Source organism: Poromitra crassiceps (genome assembly GCF_964638095.1).
Source record: "Poromitra crassiceps genome assembly, chromosome: 9".
NCBI lineage: Eukaryota > Metazoa > Chordata > Actinopteri > Beryciformes > Melamphaidae > Poromitra > Poromitra crassiceps.
The window spans coordinates 34,007,377-34,021,652 of NC_139630.1; the positions used below are offsets into that span (position 1 = coordinate 34,007,377).

General features: G+C 43.5%; 2 protein-coding genes across 2 annotated transcripts in view; one reads left to right on the forward strand and one right to left on the reverse strand.

Moving 5' to 3' along the window:
• The window catches only part of ddhd1b (DDHD domain containing 1b), a 24,200-nt gene extending 17,319 nt beyond the window's left edge, over positions 1-6,881 (reverse strand). The window contains exons 1-3 of the mRNA XM_083643645.1: positions 6,181-6,881; positions 5,373-5,622; positions 1,157-1,333 (exon numbers count right to left, since the gene is read on the reverse strand). Of these exons, the coding sequence (XP_083499771.1) occupies positions 1,157-1,333; positions 5,373-5,622; positions 6,181-6,702 (949 nt within the window). The 5' untranslated portion in view covers positions 6,703-6,881. The remainder of the gene's footprint in view (positions 1-1,156; positions 1,334-5,372; positions 5,623-6,180) is intronic.
• Positions 6,882-7,642: 761 nt separating this feature from the next.
• cgrrf1 (cell growth regulator with ring finger domain 1) lies at positions 7,643-14,135 on the forward strand. Its single transcript, XM_083643660.1, has 6 exons — positions 7,643-7,804; positions 8,350-8,492; positions 9,412-9,589; positions 10,342-10,489; positions 11,360-11,467; positions 12,693-14,135. Exons 1-6 carry the CDS (start codon positions 7,701-7,703, stop codon positions 13,026-13,028), a joined length of 1,017 nt encoding a protein of 338 aa, XP_083499786.1. The 5' UTR covers positions 7,643-7,700; the 3' UTR covers positions 13,029-14,135.
• Positions 14,136-14,276: the final 141 nt, after the last annotated feature.

Here is a 14,276-nt window from a genome sequence, read left to right on the forward strand (position 1 = left end):
CTATAAAGCAATAAAACCACTAGTAAACCAGTAGGCGGCGTCTGGCCTGCTGTTCAGTGAGTGGCCTGACTGCAAGCACCCAATTTTTTTTTTTTTTTTTCGATTATCGATTCTGGAATAAAAGACCGATTCAAAAAATCGTGACATTAAAAATCGCGATACTTAGGTGAATCGATTTTTTCCCCCTCCCCTACTGGACACCCAACAACACAACACGAACAAACCATTTTTGTCTTCTTTGTCTTCAACACGTCAGTTTGTGCGGAGGTAACCGGAACCAGGGGTAACCGGAAGTAAATGTAAACATCCCCGCTGATTTGGTCTATTGAAGTATTTTTTAGGGATGCATGATTTTTTTGCAGATATCCAATATCCCGATCTTTTCCAACTCTTTTGGCCAATTCCCGATACCAATATATGCACGCACCCCCTAACCCATTATTATTATGCCTAGGCTTATCGTGATGACCCACTGATGCACATATAAAATACAATGCTTTTCAAAATGCATCAAATTCACTGTGCAAAATAAGAAAACTACTTTTCGGGCGGGTGCCGATATTTCATTTGAAAGCCTTTATTGTCCGAGACCGATGACGTGTCGATATCATCTCCTCTCCTCTCAGGTGAGCTTCTGCACATCCGTTTGGTTCAGCTGTAGTCAGCTAAAATAGGATCACCTGACTTGTTTTGTGGTCCTGTTCTGAATGACAGGGGTACCCCCCAACACACACACACACACACACACACACACAGACACACACACACACACACACACACACACACACACCCATTTACCCTCTCACCTCCACCTCCAACCTCTCTCTTTACCTCTCTCTCCTTACCTCTCCATCTCTCTCTCTCTCTCTCTCTCACACACACACATCTCTAACTCTGTCACACACAAGCACGTCTTCCCAACTAACACACACCTCCTCACTCTTGAGTCTAATTTCTCAGACACCCGCACAAATTAATGCACACCTCTAACTCAGTCTATTTTCGCCCTCACATACATGGCACATAGGGCACAAAATTTGCACTCGCTTGCACGCACGAGCATGCGCACGCACGCACACACACACACACACACACACACACACACACAGTCACACACACCACACACACACACACAGTCACACACACCACAGCCTACCGTCCTTGCAGTCCACTGTGGGGGGCACTGCCTCCACCTCGTACGTGTCCCTCATCTGTTGGCCCCGGAAGCGGGCGAGATGCTCCAGCTCGATGAGGTCGCTCTCGTCCTCCTCCAGGGGGAGCCAGGTGCCGTCGATGAACCACTGACCGCGCATCACAGGAATACGGTCTTGTTCTGAGTAGGGATGGGCATCGAATTTCGAATTTTCGAATAATCGTTGTTATTATCAAGGTCGACTTTTATTATTGAAATTCGAAATTCGAAAAAAAAAAAAAAAAAAAAAATTTTTTTTTTTTTTTTTTTTTTTTGAGTGAAATGTTGCATTGTCTCCCCTGATTCTAAGTACCGGTATAGTCAAATCGCTATAAGCATTTTAAGCAAGGTTTATGGAAAAATGAATGGCGGATGAAATCCCATGAAGAGGGAGAGGGGGTGACTTTGGCACCCCTTTGGCACTCAGACCTGAGCCTACTAAATATTTAATGAACCACAACCACTCATGATTGTCAAAACTGTTTTTTATTTTCGAAAATGTCAATGTAAAAAAAATTAAAAATGTAATTTTTTTTTTTTTTTTTTTTTTTTTTTTTTTTTTTTACATTTTTTTATTTATTTTCGAAATTCGAATTAAATTCGAATTTGGCCAGCGAATTTCGAATAGTGTTTTTGCTAGAAATGCCCATCCCTAGTTCTGAGGGACACGGTGTGACGTTTAGGACACCGTTTGGAAAGGCGTAAAAAGTCCCCTTTCATGCTATTTTTAGCTGTTTAAAACGTGTCTCGTGGGTCTTTAAAACAACGTTATGAATTATGTTGCAAAAAACACCCTCAAATCCAGCCTCTGTGGGACTTCTCTTTGTGCTCTGTCTCCCCCCTCATTAACTAAGCACTACCTCATTAACTATGCACTATTTTGAGGGGGCGGGGCCTCTGATAAGATGACCTATTAGGATAGATCCATCTTTGGTGCAGTTGATTGTTTTCTGGACATTTTTCCATACGCAGCTACAGCTACATGCTACAGCTATACTACAGCTATGCTACAGCTACATGCTACAGCTACATGCTACAGCTATGCTACAGCTACATGCTACAGCTATGCTACAGCTATGCTAGAGCTACATGCTACAGCTATGCTACAGCTACATGCTACAGACAACAAGGTTTGCTCTTCCACATTCAGTTGGCGGGGCGGCGCTGTCACAAAGTTACAGAAGTCAAAACAGCTCGTTTGGAGGCACTTTTTTCCTGACATGGCTGGTATGGCTTTATCTGAGGTGCTTTGAGACTTCCATGATGTTTACATAGGATGCCCAAGTCCTTTATCATCAAAGAGGCAAGGGAAATCCTGCTTCACACAAAATGGGACCTTTAAAAGTGTAGTCTTGGTTTAACGGCACGTCCCATACAGAATATATATATATGTATATATATATATATGTGTATATATATATATATATATATATATATATATATACTGTATATACCGGTATATAGGTAGATATATACGGTATATATATCTGCCGATACCGATATCATTCCGATACCGATATTTTTCTGGAATATACAGTATAAGCAAAGATTTGGCCAATTAAAGATTTTTTTTTTATATACCTTGCAAAAAGCAGACAAAATTAAGAAAATATACAAGGCAAAGAAGGATACTATTATACATGGGCAAATTACGGCCGCACAGTACTGTGCGGCCTGCGCTGGCATTGCAAAAATAAAGAAATCCGATTCCGATCCGATCCGATTCGTTTCGAATTATATCAGTATCGGCACCCGATACCGATATTGGATCGGATCGGTCCCATCCCTACTAAAAATGTCTGGTCCTGACAGAAAAGGAAAAGTGAAAATAGCTACGAGATGACAGACGAGAGACACACGTGAGTTTGTCAGTAAGAACTGACATCTATCAAAAAACAAAACAAGGAGGACAATCTTCTGAAAATAGCAGCAAAAATGGGAGGATGTTTACTGTAACACTGCTCTGCTGAAGGATATATCTTGTACAGATAGGTCTTCAACACTAGTACTGACTGTTCTACTACTGTTATTATTAGCACTATTATTTAGTAATACATGTAGCAGTAGTAGTGCTAGCACTAGCAGTAGTAGTGCTAGCAGTAGTACTGGTAGCAGTAGTCGTGGTACCAATAGGCTATTAATAGTAGTATTTAAACCTTATTTAACAGGGAAGATTGATTATAGCAAACATTACGGCAATGGTGTGAGGAGATCGCTGCAGGGGGAGGGACAGTCTCACACACACGCGCGCACACACACACACACACACACACACACACACACACACACACACACACACACACACACACACACACACACACACACACACACACACACACACACACACACACACACACACACACACACACACACACACACACACACACACACACCTGCAAACTGTCCAGCACATTTGCTGCTGGCCACGGGTCATTTACTGAGCAGTTCCAGTGAAGCACTCAGGGATTAAATATCTGGCTCAAGCCAAGGGCACATACTGTATAGTAACTATAATAATATATAATATATAAGTATAATTAGTAGGGATGTCACAATATATCGTCCTACAATATATCGCGATATCAAAACGTGACAATATGTATCGTTGAGATGAAAGCTCATATCGCGAGAAAAAGAAGCTGAACATGGTGGCACTGACCTGCATCTGATTGCATGCTCGCTCTCCTTTTCATTGCTTTGTTTGAACAGACGAGGGACGTTACAGACACGGAGGATGAAAATGGTGAAATTACTCAAATTAGCGTGGAGGATGCCCCCTCAACTTACAAATCGATCGCAAAAACAATATTGTTAAAATACCGTATCGTATCGTTATCGTGAACCCAATATCGTGTATCCTATCGTATCGTGAACTGAGTGTATCGTGACACCCCTAATTAATTAGTAGTATACATGTATAGTAGCCTGGGTAAACCCAGCCTCCACGTGACCTCTATGTGCTTCGTGACTGATAGCACATAGAGGTCACGTGGAGGCTGGGTTTACCCAGGCTACATGTATAGTAGGAGGAGGAGAAGTAGTAGGTACTGATGGTAATAGTGGTACTAATAGCGGTTTTTAATTGGCCTATTAGTAGGAGAAGACGTAACAGTAGCGGTACTGTAGTAGTAGTAATAGTAGCGGAAATACCGGTAGTAGTAGCCTACTTATATATTATAGTAGGGATAGTAGCCTAATTGCAGCACCAACAGTAGACGTAAGCTAGTAGTAGTAATAGTAGCAATAGTAGTACTGGTAATAGTAGCAGCGGTGGTGGCGGTTGTCGTAGTATTAGTAGATGTAACCTCGCGTCACCAGGCTCTTCTCGGCGAGAAAGAGCCTGGCTCCCGCCCACAATTGATTTTGTCACCCTACTGGTTCCCGCCTAGAGCCCGCCCTAGACCGGATGGCAGCGTTTCTAGCTCGTCAACTTTCACGTTAACTTGACAATTTGACCCAAGTATCAGAATCCTCTTTCACCGTTTTGACCGGTGTGTCAGGCGGTGGTGGCGGAGATGCCATATTGCATAAACGTTTTGTTTTATGTAACGCTAGCTTTGTTTTGATCAGACTCTAGTTTAGGTAACATCACCGCGTCAAGCTAACGGCAACAAAGACGTTGTTAGGCGCATTGCCATCCGGTGTTAATTCTGGGTCCGGGGTTTACGCCCCCATGACAAAAAGCGGGGTGGAAGGTGCCCAGACTAAGTAGATGTGGTAAATAGAGTGCCAAAGTCACGCCCCCTTCCGGGTTCAGCATGGGACATAAAAGATTTCATTCCCCATTCATTTTTCCATCGACGTTTAGAGAAATCCTGATAAAAATTGTTCTACTTGGTCAAACCAAGTGATTCAGTTATTTTCAGAATCAGGGGAGACCAGAGAACATTTCAAAAGAGAGAGAGGGGGGGGACAAAAAAATATTTGTTTGTTTGTTTTTGTTTTGGTCCGAGTGAAATGTTCTCTGGTCTCTCATGATTCTGAATATAGCTGTTGTTGCTGTTGTTGTTTTTAACAAGTAAAACTCTTTTTATAAGGATTTTACGAAACGTCTATGGAACAATGAGTGGGGAATGAAATCTCTTAGGGCCCATACCAAACCCGGAAGAAGGCGTGACTTTGGCATTCTAGTACAGTGTAGTAATAGCCTATCATGGACATAAACAACATTGATGCTCACGGTTCCAGTACACCGGGTAGCACTCCTTCTCCTTGACGTCCACTTCGTAGAGTCCCCCTCTGACACACACAGCCTCCACGTTGATGATGTTGTCCCTCCTCTCCTCGGACATGGAGCCCCGCTCCCTCCAGCCCCGCGGCCCTGGCCCCGTCTCTGCCTGGACACTCCCCCCGTCTGTCGCGCTCTCCGGCTGGACCTCGCACGCGCCGGCCTCCCCCTCGGGCTCGGTGGGACCGCTGGGGCGCTTCACCTTGACGTAAAAGGTGGGCGATATGGACCAAAAATCATATCTCTGTATTTGTCAGGCTGAATGGTGATACACATTACATTACATTACATTGCATTACATCATTTGGCAGACGCTTGTGAGATGGCACAAGCACTTTTATGAAAACAAGACTGGTCAAAATAACAAGCAAAGACGGGGTTTCCTTTCCTGACTAATTGGTGCTTTCACAAAATATTTACACAATGATAGATTTTATATATATTTGGACCTGAGCATTACAGTAGCCTACACAAAGCCCCTCTGGCTCAGGTCCAAACAGCTCACCAATCAAGTACACATAACACAAGTGAGTGGCTCTCTGTGGTATATTTACTGTGGTATATGCTAAATATACCACAGCTGTGAGCCAATCAGATTGCTGGATTTGAGAGAGCTACAGAAAATTACATCACTTTACTGTAATGCAGCTAAAACCGGAAAATATTTGCTAAAGTGATGTAATTTTCTGAATTAATTAATATCCAAAATCTAAGAGAATATTGAATCTGTCTATCACGATATTGATATAATATACCCTACCTTGTCAGGGTTCAACTCGCAGAATCTCTGGTAGATGACCTCGATTTTTAAAGAGTCGTGTCCGACAAAGGGCTTCCACGTCCGCTTGTCCTCTTTGTAGAACCAGCGCACCTCCTCCGGCCCCAGCTCCGTGACCACCTCGCCCCGGTGCCTGGAGCCGCTGGACCGGTTCCGTTTCTTGGTGGTGACATTCCCGTCACTTTCCGTGTAGTTTGTGTCGATGACGTCCAGATACGCCCCCGAAAAGGGTTCATCCACCAGGCCCAGCATCATGCCGTCCTGGGCTAACCGGTGGTGGTCTCCTTGTAACAGCGAGAGGTGCCTGCCCAAGCCGGGGTGCAGCGGGTCCATCTCCCCGGGAAGAGCGCTCTCTCCCACCGCCGGCGGGTCCTCGTCGTAGCAGGACACAAACACATCATTTGCCATATCCCAGTCATTACTGCTGACAGAGTTATTCTCCGAGCTCTGTTGGCGCACAGTCGACTTCTCATTTATATTGCTCGTGGCTTCGTCCCCCGACATAATGTACTCCTATCATCTAATACAACATTAGCGATGATGTCCCTACCATCAGGCTACCGTGGATACCAGATTAACGGTTTCTTTCTCCCAACTGGTAACATCTGTACGCCGATTCTGCCCTGACCCCGACAAATATCTAACGGCTTAAAAACGTTCCCAAACACATTTTAAACGACCAATTTGCACCTGCTTCTCTACCTGTTCACGGTCCATGCTCATTTTAAGCGAATTACTGCTGGAGAAATCAATGCTAGCTTCAGAGATAGCGCATCTTCGGTTTTTTTATGTCACTGCCCTAAGTGTCAATCTCGCACCAAGAATAAATAAATAACGACTTCCGGTAAGTGTCCACAATAAATGTCTTATTGACGAATTATTGAAACAGATTTAACATCTTAGTTAAAATTGGCTACAGACACCACTGTGGCGGCGGCGGTGTCTATTCAGTCACGATTGTGATGACATCAGTGATGTCACTTGACCAATTGTGATGTCATCACCAGTGATGTCATCAGTGATGTCATCAGTAATGTCACTCGAGCAATTGTGATGTCATCATCAGTGATCTCACTCGAGCATGTGTGATGTCATCAGTGATGTTGCACGATGGCGCCTAGGTGGATGGGCAGTGTCTGTCTGTCTGTCAGTCCAGTCTTCACCCTAGGAATCGAGCACTTTAGATTTGAAGTACCAATGACAAAATAAATATATTTAAGCACGAATACAGTGAATGAAAACACATGATAATGTCATTATCACTGCATAATAAAGATTATTTTATTTTATTTTATTTTGAATGCGAAATCAAATTATTTCCGGTAGTATACTAGCTCTCTCTGGTTAACTTGACGCATGTGAGTAAAAATGCGCATTAAAATAGGTAGAACGTCCAGGCTACCGTAGTCCCTTCGAGGAAGTGCCTGTCATGGCAGTCATGGATGTTGTTTATCCGCGGATTTCATTTTAATTAGCTTATTCTTCAACATAAATGATAGGAAATGGCAGCTGTGTTCCTGGTGACTTTATATGAATATTCCCCTCTGTTTTACATCAGTGTCGTGTCGTTATGTTTTGTTGTTACTGCCGCCATGGTGCTTGGCTGGTAAGTAATGTGAGATACGTAATAGCTAGCGTTACTGTCATAGCAACAACAGTGGCTCATCGCAGTCATATGATCATTCTAGAAGACAGACTGTTGTCCAGGTGAGACAGGGTTTGCAGTTGCTGTTTAGTAGCTGGACACACAGTGTGAATGTACAGGAAAAAGTAACAGCCTAGAGTAACTGAACACCTGGACATTTCGTGATAGCCTACTAGCCCTGGTACGTTTAACGGTGTTAAAGTGCTAAATGAATATGACAAGTCAAATGAAACCTAGTGACTCGCTTTCAACAGAGACTCTTAGAGTCCACAGAAAGTACATTTGAATTCACAGGCTCACAAAGACTTAAATGTCTTAGAGACCAATGCTTTGAGATGTATGAGAGTTTGTGATATGCATAAATATAGGGAAAGGCTTTATTAACACAAAGGCAGCAGGATGGCTTAGCCTTAGTGGCTTTTGTCTCTATTGTGAGACATGAAGGATGTACTTTGTTCTGAGCTCCCTGTCACCATATCCTGTCACCACTGCCTCATATCCTGCAGGTTTGGGTTTGATGTGCCAGTGATTCTGCGCAGCTCCGATGAGGCCGAGTCGGTCCTGCCCACCCCAGAGAAGCGAATGGTTCAGGTGACCAATCCATTTGCCCTGGAGATGACATGTGGATCAGGGCTGGCATCTGTCACCGGTGAGAGCAGTCCCCATCCGAATAATGGGGCATTCCTTTAAAACTGGGAAATGGGAATCTCTGATGGTTCAAAGGTCATGAGCTCCCCCAAACTCGTAGGAGCCTCAGCAGCCCCGACCTCAACAATCCAAGATGCTGCGCCACACATCCACAGTAGTTAAAATCGTAGTAAATACTGTTTATTAGCACTTCTGTCTTGTTTGTGTCTCATTAAATCAGCTGTACACACACAGCATTGTCTAACTTATATCTGTGTGGACATTAAAATACCGCGAGATGCATTGTTATCAACTGTTATTGCTAACGATGGTTAGCCTGCCTAGAGCTAACCCTGGCTGGTTTCCCGACTGATTAAAGGGAACGTCCACAATTCGGCTGTGACATCACTCAACCATGAAATCCTTTGCTCCCAGTTTTGAAGGAACCGGCCATAATTTCCTAGAGTTATGACCCATGCTTCAAAATGGATGTTCTGTTTGAATGAATGAACAATAGCAAATTGCAATACTAGAATCTGTGCTTCATGACCTTGTATTTTCTAATGCTTCATGTTTTGCAAATTATTGTCTTTCAGTGGAATTGAATCGTGATGATATGAAGATATTGTGATGTTGTGACACATGATTGTTTTATTATAAATTGATGCTGTTATTTGAGAATTTCAGTTTTGTTTGACATCACACCTACTGGAACATTACCATTTGGTGTGATTTTACATACATGAGCCATAATGTGGTTGCAGTCCTCAAAGACTAATAATGCCTACTTGCAGCCCCCCTTTTGCAGGCGTAAATAAGCAGAATGGTGAACCTTGACACCAAATGTCCTGCCCTGTATCTAACTATCATTTATATACAGAAGTATGAAGTATCCTTTGCTGTGTTGGTCGGTCCTAACAGTTACCACCCCTCCTTTCCAGACGGGGTGTCTCTGACACCTTGCTGCCTGGAGCCCTGTGTGCTGAGCTGTTTCTGGGGCTGTGGGGTTGGCGCCTTGCAGAGGGCGCTGCAGGCCCATCAGCACGGTCCCAGGCTCAGCACTCCACGGCACTTCCAGGAGGCCCTGCGTTTCCACTTCCACCACTGCCAGAGCTTCCAGTATCCTTTTCAACACGAGCAAAGATGTGCAAGAAACACATTTATTTGTATGTTATTATGTGTAGGATTGAAACCACAGATACTTAACGGGGAATGCCGCCCATTTTCAAATATTTGTAATGTAACGAATAACGTAACTAATTACTTTCGACACCAAGTAATAAGTAAAGTGCTTTTATTACTTTTTAAATAAGTAATACGTAACTTGTTACATTTCCTGAGTAACTTGGTATATTTATCCATACATCCTTAAATGCCTCAAAACACTGCACTGCAATAGCGCTTACAGTTGCTAACATTTTCTGCTAACTTGCTCATTAATGTGGCCACATATGTGTCTCCAAGCGACCAAATGGAATACAGTATGTGTCATTCTCAGCATCGCATGCATAATACGGCGGCTTTAGCTCAGGAGGTAGAGTGGGTCGGCCAATGACGCAAGGGTTGGCGGTTCGATCCCTGCTCCCTCCCAGCTGCCGTCGCTGTGTCCTTGGGCAAGACACTTAACCCTCCTTGCTCCCGATGGTGTGTAGGCACCCTGCGTGGCAGCCTGCCGCCATCGGTGTATGAATGGGTGAATGTAGACTATCTACTGATTGTAAAGCGCTTTGGATAAAAGCGCTATATAAATGCAGGCCATTTACCATAATACGTATTCATGACTGAGGTTTTGCTGCTGGTTTATGGTCAATATACAGTGTTCCTAAAGCAGCCCCATATGTTCTGTCCCTTGGCCTTGACCAAGCCCTCAGCGTGGGCAGTGAGGACAGAGAGGAGCGTCACACGGAGATGCCCGCTGACCAGGGGATCACCCATTTTGGCCCGTTGCCAAGGGAACGCTACCCACTGGTGGCTGTGCTGACGCTGGCAGAGCCAGAGGCCAGGGAGACGTACAACATTGTGGGTCCCACTAACAACTTACACTGGATAGGAATGTAGTTGTAAATAAAGAATCACCTTATCTGTAGCAGAAAACCTAAAAAACCTGAGATCCCATCGTGGAATGCGATATTCTGAAGGTTTTCAATAGCTTTGAATGCTGTTGAATCGATAATGATAGTATACCACAAATCAGTACAATATGGATATTTACCTCCACCAGGGAGTTGGCAGGGCCCGGCCAATGGAGTTTGTTTTTTCAGCAGGATATCTCAAAAAGTTCTCAACGGATTTGCATGAAACTTGGCAGAAAGGTTGGTCATGAGCCAACTTTGAAGTGCTTAACCTTCCACACCCACTAGCCAAAAGGGGGCGTGGTAATCACAAAAAGGCCATTAACCAAACGGATTCACGTCACACCACAAAACTTTGTATAAAGGTTTGCCACGGGCCAAGGATGAACTTCTTATCTTCCCGCGGCCACTGGCCAAAAGGAGGCGTGGCAATGGCCATGACCAATCACAAAAAGGTGCCGAAAGTGCCAAACGGATTCACCTCAACACCACGCCATGGCGGAGGTATGCACTGTACTGAGTGCCCCCCTCTCTAGTGATCATGGTTTATGATATTCAAACTGCTTGTAGTTTTTGCACACATTGATCTCAATGTCTCACTACATTACATTGATGTGATTTGTTTTCTGCTATGCAATTTTCCTGTCCTGGAATTTGTAATCTGTAGTTTTTTTTCTTCTTCAGGGGTGAGATGTTTTTATAAACGTGAGGGTTTCTAGGCTTTCTTTGTCACACTAGTGTGTATCACTTCTCTTGTATCTCTTGTTGGTTGTTAAATAAGACAACCACCCTAAACCCTCTGTTGTCCCCGTTTCAGGTGGCCAGTGTCACAGTTGTTCACGTTCCCGATGACAAGTACAGCCTTTCTGCGAGGATCCTGTTCCAGTACCTTCTCACATCACAGGGGAACATGTTCGAGTTAAAGGTACGTCACAGTGCAGCTCGGATTATCTCGTAAACGCACACATCACTTAAGTGTCACTGATCTGCAGTGTTGATTATAGGTAAGCCGAGAGAGCTGTGGTTCTATATAAAGCTGTAATGATTCAAAACACTGATTTCTCAAAAACTGGTCAACCAGAATAGGGTCCAGTGTGGGCTTAAAATATGTAATTGTGCTTAGAACATGTCAGGCGTTCTTAAAGGGTTCTTTACAGCAGTGGTTCTTAATGTGGGGACCACCAGGGGTCCTTGCAGGTGGTCCCCAGCAAATTGAGAAGTTAATATAATTTGAGAATGTAGATTTAGAATGACTACTTTGATCATAGTTTGTCTGTGATCTCTCTACCTACAATAGAGATAGTCATGGAATTCTGGACAAAATCATATCTAACAATAAAAATATTCTCAGGTTTGGGTCTGAAAGACAAAATGGGCTCCGTGGTTGATTGTAATTTGTGCCAAATTAGAGATCCTTGATTTGAAAGAGGACGAGAATCACTGCTTTACAGAACCAAATACGGTTCTGCTGCTGTGACAGCCTTACAGACAATGTACACCAGGTACGTTATGGCTGCGTTGCGGATCCAGCAAAAGTGCCGGATCGACTCTTGCCCATGTTAATTGATGGGTGATACATGCAGTACGGAAGAATTATGAACCTGTGCTATTTTTGTCAGATCACGCATACGTCTGACACATTACATGAGTGTGCGTCTGTTCGGAGCCGTGCCGCATCTGTTCCGGAGGAGGTGTACATTAGCCCTTACTGTAACAACCAGATACATAGATTGGTTGATTGCTATTACTCGGGGGTTCCCATGGGTCCTTGAAATCCTTGAAGGTTTGTGAATTGGAGAGGGGGCAATCAAGGCCTTGAAAGTTTTTTGAGAATAGACATAAATAGACATGGGTCATTGAAAGTGAAAACATATATACCGGTATATAAACGTAATTTTGTGAAAGACTAGAAATTGAAGAGTTACTTGGCTCTTCAACTCGTCAATAAGTCTCTGTCTCTATCGCTAAACTTAAACAATACATTGTTTTGCTCTGCCGTTTTATAGAATGAAAGAGACCACATAGTCTCTCTTTCTCCCTCTCTCTCATTGTTGTCTGTGGTAGTTCTCATTATAAAAATTATATTATATAGAGTTATAACTGTAAGTAACCTTGAAAAGAAAGATAAAATGAAAACATCTGTCCTGCAGCCTCTCTTCATGTCGGCGGAAAGCAGCGGTTCGTCTGAGCCTCCTGACCCAAACCTGAGCACCGAACCCCCAGAACCGCAGGACGGGGAGCCCAGCGGAGGTGAGGGGAGTCCAGGGACGGAGGAGGAGGAGGAGGAGGAGGAGGAGGAGAAGAAGGAGGCGTGGTCTGAGGGAAGGGGCAGAGACTGTGTGGTGTGTCAGAACGCAGCGGTGAACCGGGTGCTGCTGCCCTGCAGACACGCCTGCGTGTGCGACAGCTGCGTGTCGCACTTCCAGCACTGTCCCATCTGCAGGGCCTTCGTCCTGGAGTCCTTCGCCCTGGCACAGGAAGAGTGAGGGCCCTATCTTACGCCCAGTGCGAGGGCAAGCGTTGTCATTGCTGGTCTCTAGCACTCAAAATCTCCATTTTTCTTTTAATTACCACCGGGTCGCTGAAACACGTCCTTTGATGTACTACTGACCCAGTGATCATTCAAATCAAAAAGGAGATTTTGAGTGCTAGAAACTAGCAATGACGACGCTTGCACCGGGCAAAAGATGAAGCCCTGAGTCCGCAGAGTGCATGTGCCTCAGGGATCATGCAGTGAGCCGGTCATTACTGTAAAATAAGCCCTGACGGGTCTATTCAAGACCCGAGGCGACATATTGATTTTGAAATTATTTTATAACGAGGCAACATTCATTTTGAAATTATTTTATGAGGCGACAAATTGATTTGGAAAATATTTCATAACGAGGAAACACATTCGTTTTGAAATTATTTTATGAGGCGACAAATTGATTTGGAAAATATTTCATAACGAGGAAACACATTCATTTTGAAATTATTTTATGAGGCGACAAATTGATTTGGGAATTATTTCATAACAAGGAAACACATTCATTTTGAAATTATTTTATAACAAGGCAACATTCATTTTGAAATTATTTTATAACACGCTAACAGACAGTTCTGCAGTACTGTAACCATGGCAACGTCTGTAGGTGATCTCCATGCATTCAGCCTCTAAACAGCAATCACATTTTTGGGGGGGAGGGGGGCAGGATTGCTCGCTCTGTTGGAGCAATTAGGGACAGAATGCTGTATGATATTCACTAACTAACAACTTTGTAGTTGCAAGTAACCTAACACACTTGAAAGCCAATTTGAAAGTAATTGAAGTGAAGTTGTTTTCATGTTTGTAAAGAATGTAGATAAGAGTTTTATTATATTGTCATGTACAGATTATTTATGTATACTCCACAGAGTAAACTGTTTTAGTTTTTAGAATCTGTTCACACATTATTCAACATAGTAGATCTTTGTTTAATCAAATTCTGCCCAAATAAGGGTGACAATTCAGTATGAGCTGCCTGGAACTATGAAGTGTTACAATGTATTTGAGATGCATTTATTATAGTGACTGACTAGAGAATGTCTTACTTCCAGACAAGAGTGTCAGTGCCCGCAATTGTAAGAACTGTCATACTGGAAATAAGGCTTTGATCAATACAGGTTCTTGAAGGATGATACTGATATTTTGGAGTCTTTATTTTTGTACTGGAGCTGCAGAGCGCTAGCATTTTGCCCCAGTATTCAAGATC